Source organism: Myodes glareolus, chromosome 21 (assembly GCF_982192425.1).
Source record: "Myodes glareolus chromosome 21, mMyoGla1.1, whole genome shotgun sequence".
In the NCBI taxonomy this organism is placed as follows: domain Eukaryota; kingdom Metazoa; phylum Chordata; class Mammalia; order Rodentia; family Cricetidae; genus Myodes; species Myodes glareolus.
Genome location: NC_142046.1, coordinates 65,172,604 through 65,177,304, shown reverse-complemented (window position 1 = coordinate 65,177,304; position 4,701 = coordinate 65,172,604). Strand labels below are relative to the sequence as shown.

General features: G+C 38.9%; 1 protein-coding gene across 1 annotated transcript; it reads left to right on the top strand.

Moving 5' to 3' along the window:
* The first annotated feature begins 1,615 nt into the window (after positions 1 to 1,615).
* LOC148118751 (uncharacterized) lies at positions 1,616 to 4,182 on the top strand. The gene is made up of 4 exons (XM_087899663.1): positions 1,616 to 1,680; positions 2,230 to 2,262; positions 2,765 to 2,861; positions 3,503 to 4,182. The coding sequence occupies exons 1-4, from the start codon at positions 1,625 to 1,627 to the stop codon at positions 3,632 to 3,634; spliced, it is 318 nt and encodes a 105-aa protein (XP_087755789.1). The 5' UTR covers positions 1,616 to 1,624; the 3' UTR covers positions 3,635 to 4,182.
* The last annotated feature ends 519 nt before the right edge of the window (positions 4,183 to 4,701 follow it).

Genomic DNA, 4,701 nt, shown 5'->3' with positions numbered 1-4,701 from the left:
CTTGTCCACAATGAGAACAAAGAACTAAGACTCCATTGAGAAGATGCCTCAATAAGATCTAGTTGTAAGGCATTTTTTAAAATTAGTGATTGATGGATGAGGACCTAGCACATCGTAGGTGGTGCTGTCCCAGGGCTCGTGGTCCTGAGTTCTGTAAGAAAGCAGGATGAGCAAGCCAGTAAGCAGCTTCCCTCTATGGACTGTGTATCAGCTACTGTCTCCAGCTTCCTTCCCTGTTTGAGTTCCTGCCCTGATTTTCTTTAATTATGCACTATGATGTGGACATATAAGCAAATGAATCCTTTTGTCCCCAAGCTCACATTGGTCATGGTGTTTTATCACAGAAATAACAGCTCTAAATAGGACACTAGGTATTCAAGATGAGTTCAGGTTTAAAACTCAAAAGATTCCTTTTTTTTGTTCACACACGTAAGTTTGATGTCAGATGAATTAAAAAGTAAAGACTGTATGTGTGTGCTTTATTTTTATTGTAAATACACTTTTGTACATACTATATATTCTAAACATAGTTTAGAATCCCTCATCTTCATGTACTTGTTTTGTGTCAGGGGACACGCATTCCCTGATATTCCCATCCAAGATACAGAACGACATGTGTGATGGCTTTGCCTTCCATATTATTTGAGGCAAGTCTTCTATTTTATTTGTCATTTGACCACTTACTCCAGGTGTCCTTTAAAATTTCTCAGAAATGCCCTTGAGCATAAAGAGTTTCATCATATACTTGTGGACTGACTATCAAAAGGCCACTTCAAGGCACCAAAATATGGTGACTTCTGAGATTCTTGGCAGCTTAATGCTTAGACATAGAGTCTATTTTGTGTTTTACCAAAGCAACTCCTTGGGAGAGAGTGTGAGACTAAATGAAATGCCTAAAAAATTTATTGACAGAAAACAGGCCAACGTGCTTTAGGGTTGGGGAAAAAATGAAATAGGAGCATTAAGTGCTTAGAGCACAGAACAATCAGTTACTGCAACCATTAGAACAAAGTGTGTGGAAAAAACCATTCACCCCCTTATGTGTTTGGATGTGTGTGTGTGTGTGTGTGTGTGTGTGTGTGTTTGTACTTTACATGTTTTTTCTGTGCTTTGCATATTTTTCTGTGCAGACATGAAGGAAAGAGGAGGATATTGGTGTCTTGTATCATTCTCTAACTTTTCCTCTTGAAATAAGATCTCTGACTGACCCTGAAGCTGGTCTGGCAGCCAATAAGCCCAAATGGTAACCTGTCTCCTCCACCCACAGTACTGGGGTTACATGTGCATGTGTCCATGCCCAGTATTTTATGTGGATGCTGAGTATTTAAACTCAGGTGTTTTGTATGGGCAGCAAACATCTTATTGACTGAGCCATCTCCAAAACCACTGTCTTCTTAAATTTTATTTTTAAATAGAACTATGACTGAGTCTTCACTGAATGTTACATAGATTGCAATAAGTTGAAACTACAAAAGCAACAAAAACCTTTAAGACAGGGATCAATGTTGAATTACATAAATGAAAAATGTTACTTAGTATACAGGTAACAAATCTTTCAACAGAGTTTCTCTAAGGACCAAATTCACCAAACAGTACATGTTTTTATTCTAAAGTCTCTCTGAAAATGCCAAAGATGCTGCACGTAAAACAGAGGACAAGGACCCTACCTCAGTTATTAAGGTAAAACTCTCCTTGGTGAAATTTGTTTTCTTATGAATTTTGTTAAAATGCAGCAGAAGTCTATCTATCACAGTTTAATATGGAGATTTGGTCAGAGAAAAGCATTTGGTATTTGTGGACCATCCTTTCTATAAATTCCAGTGAGCAGTAAGTCCTTGCAGGTAGCAGTGGCCCAATAAGAGAATGAGCTGGAAACACAGGAAGATGCCTGATGTTTGACCAAGGATGGTTGGCAGAAATAAATACACATTAGAATGATTTTAAAAAACGATTGAGGTAATGCACTTGAATACATTTTAACGGGTCCAGTTATTGCAGTGGTACAGGCATCACCCAGGTGCCTTTGTCTTCAGCATAATTGCAGGTAGGTTTCCTCTTCACTTTGCTATTCCTATTTCAGTATCACAGATAAGAGCATCTCCTCTGTCTGTCTCTTTGTTTCTGTATTTACACTAGCAAGAAATTGTGGAAATTTAGTGATTTGTAATCTGTTCAACCAAGTTTTCATTATGAAGAGATTACAGCATGTTTTCTATTTGATTCCACTAGGAGGATAATGAAAACACTTCCTCCAGTCACACAGTAAGTATTTTACCCCAATAAGCCAGCAGTTGTAGAACTTAAGATTCAATTGCAATATAGTAACACTTTGGTTTCTGAATATTTGTTCTATATTTGACAACAATATACACTCTCTTTCTTTGCATCATGTTCACAGTTTACAATATTTAAGGGTTATAATTGGACATTTATCTATTCATAGTAAAGTGACCTCAACATCATGCACTGCGGGACCTGAAGCCCTAAAGTAAGATTTGTGTAAATCAGAAGGTGAATATTAATGACTTTAAATGTGACTCAGTGGACCAATGGGGTTCTCTGAAGCACTTTGACAGATGCAATGATATGGAGGACAATAATAAGCAAGAATTTATTACAACTGGAAAATAATATGCATTTTGCATCACATACATGGAATAGAAATTTGGATGAAAAACACTCTGGCATTAAAAGATAAGATCTTCTAAAGTGAATAAAAATCAGTGAAATTTTTAATGAACACTAACATCTCACAATTTCTTAGGTGGAAGAAAAATCGCAGGAAGGACTTTGTCCTCCAAATGAGGAGGATGCAATTGGGCCCAAGCCTACCAGCACGCCTGACAAACAACCATCTGCAGGTACAAGTGACAGAGGTGACACTCTTCAGGCATCTGAGAAAATTACACCTCACGACACCACCCTGGATCACACATGTACTTTAGGACATACTCTGGGCAGGCAAGGCAGAGGCCACATGCTGAGGCTGAGCTTGCGCCTGGTAGCCACACTGGTGACATCATGGACCCTCTGCAACTTTATCTGTTTGACAGCTTATAAAAATTTAGAATGTTTTGAAAATTCACAACCATACAATTTGATACACTTAGAGGCGTACTTGACTCTCCACAATGAATTTGAGTATGCTCATAAGGAGTTCCAATTGTTAAGTCTTCAAACAATCATCCTTAAAAGAAAAAAAAAACTCAGCACACTACCATTTAACTTGTTTTCATGTTTCTTCACAAATGGTTAAAATACTCAAGTACAGACAAGGAATAATCATAATGTTGTGGCGAGCATTATAAATGTGGAATTATAAATTTCAAACATTTTCTGGTTTAAAAAAATAAATCTGGTCATCAATGCAGCTCTGCAGGTCTCTTTAGTGAGGCCGGTCTATTAAGTTTCTGAGAGTACTGGCCTTTATGCAGTAACCCAGGTCCACCAGGTACTACAGGTCCAACTCTACTTACTTCTGTCTGTTCCGTTAATGGTGCAGGAGGAAGCCCAGGACCAGGTGACATTCTGCCACCAAAGGCGCCTGTGCGCAAGAGAAGGGCACCTCTGCCTCCACCTCGGTCGCCACCTCGGCCACCTGGGAATTCTTCTCCAGGACCACCACGGTCTGTAAGTCTGCCTCTTACTCCCTGCATGGCACCAAGGTAGCGTCACCACGTGAAAACAGAGAGCCTCCTTATGAAGTTTATTCTTTACCCCCCTACACACTCCAAAAGCTGAGCAGGTCCTCTTTAAAGATTCCCAAACTCTGGGCTTCGATTCAAACAGAAAGAAAACAAAGCTTATACACTATCAGTGGTTACAGTGATAAAATTTCCCTGAACAATCCAATATTGGAGGACGATAAAGCAAGACCCTGGCTTTAACAGACTAGTTCTTCTAAGGTGAATTAAAAGCCATTGAAATTTTTAGTTAATACTAACATTTCACAATTTCCTCAAAGTTTGAAGAACCCTTTCAGGAAGAATATCATCCTGCAAAGCATGATTTTGGCCTTGTTGACCAGCCTTCTTCTGATACCGAGTTCCCATTATCTCCTCGTAGAAAAAAAATTGGTTTGTTCAGTTTTTTCAAGGCTATGATGGGAAAAAAATGAAGGGATTTTTTTTTGCACTCAAATGTCACTCTAGATACTAATATATTTTACTAATGTTTCCTAAATTTGAGCGTTTGTCATTCATGATTTCTTTCATGTTTCCTGAAATAAAGATGACATATAAAGGCATTAAAATAGTATTTTTGCTTTGTTGGTGGTTGTGCATATACTTAATTTCACAACTTGGGACATAGTGCTCTAGGAGGAGCAGGCCAAGTTCCTGGTACTGGGCTAGCTTAGACCTCGAAATAACCACACAGAAATTTTATTAATTAAATTACTGCCTGGCCCATTAGCTATAGCCTCTTCTTGTCTAACTCTAACATCTTCATTAACCTGTCTCCATTAATGTGTATTGCCGTTTGACTGTGGCTTTCAGGCATGAGTCTAACCAGCATCCATCTCAGGCAGGAGAGGCATGGTGTCAGCCAGACTTCCATTCTTCTCAGCATTCTGTTCTGACTACTCTACCCACCTAAGGGCTGCCCTTTCAATCAATGAAAGTGATACAAATACAGGAGGACATCCTACACCAGGGTAGAGCCAAGTTTAAGGCCAGTCTGATCTAGAAAGCAGCACTTCAG

Bases quoted from the DNA above. Each gene is read 5' to 3' on its own strand.
- LOC148118751 (XM_087899663.1), top strand. From the start codon at position 1,625: ATGCCAAAGATGCTGCACGTAAAACAGAGGACAAGGACCCTACCTCAG. The intron at 2,263-2,764 runs GTAAGTATTTTA...ACAATTTCTTAG, and splicing joins ACACTTCCTCCAGTCACACA to GTGGAAGAAAAATCGCAGGA. The intron at 2,862-3,502 runs GTACAAGTGACA...TTAATGGTGCAG, and splicing joins TGACAAACAACCATCTGCAG to GAGGAAGCCCAGGACCAGGT.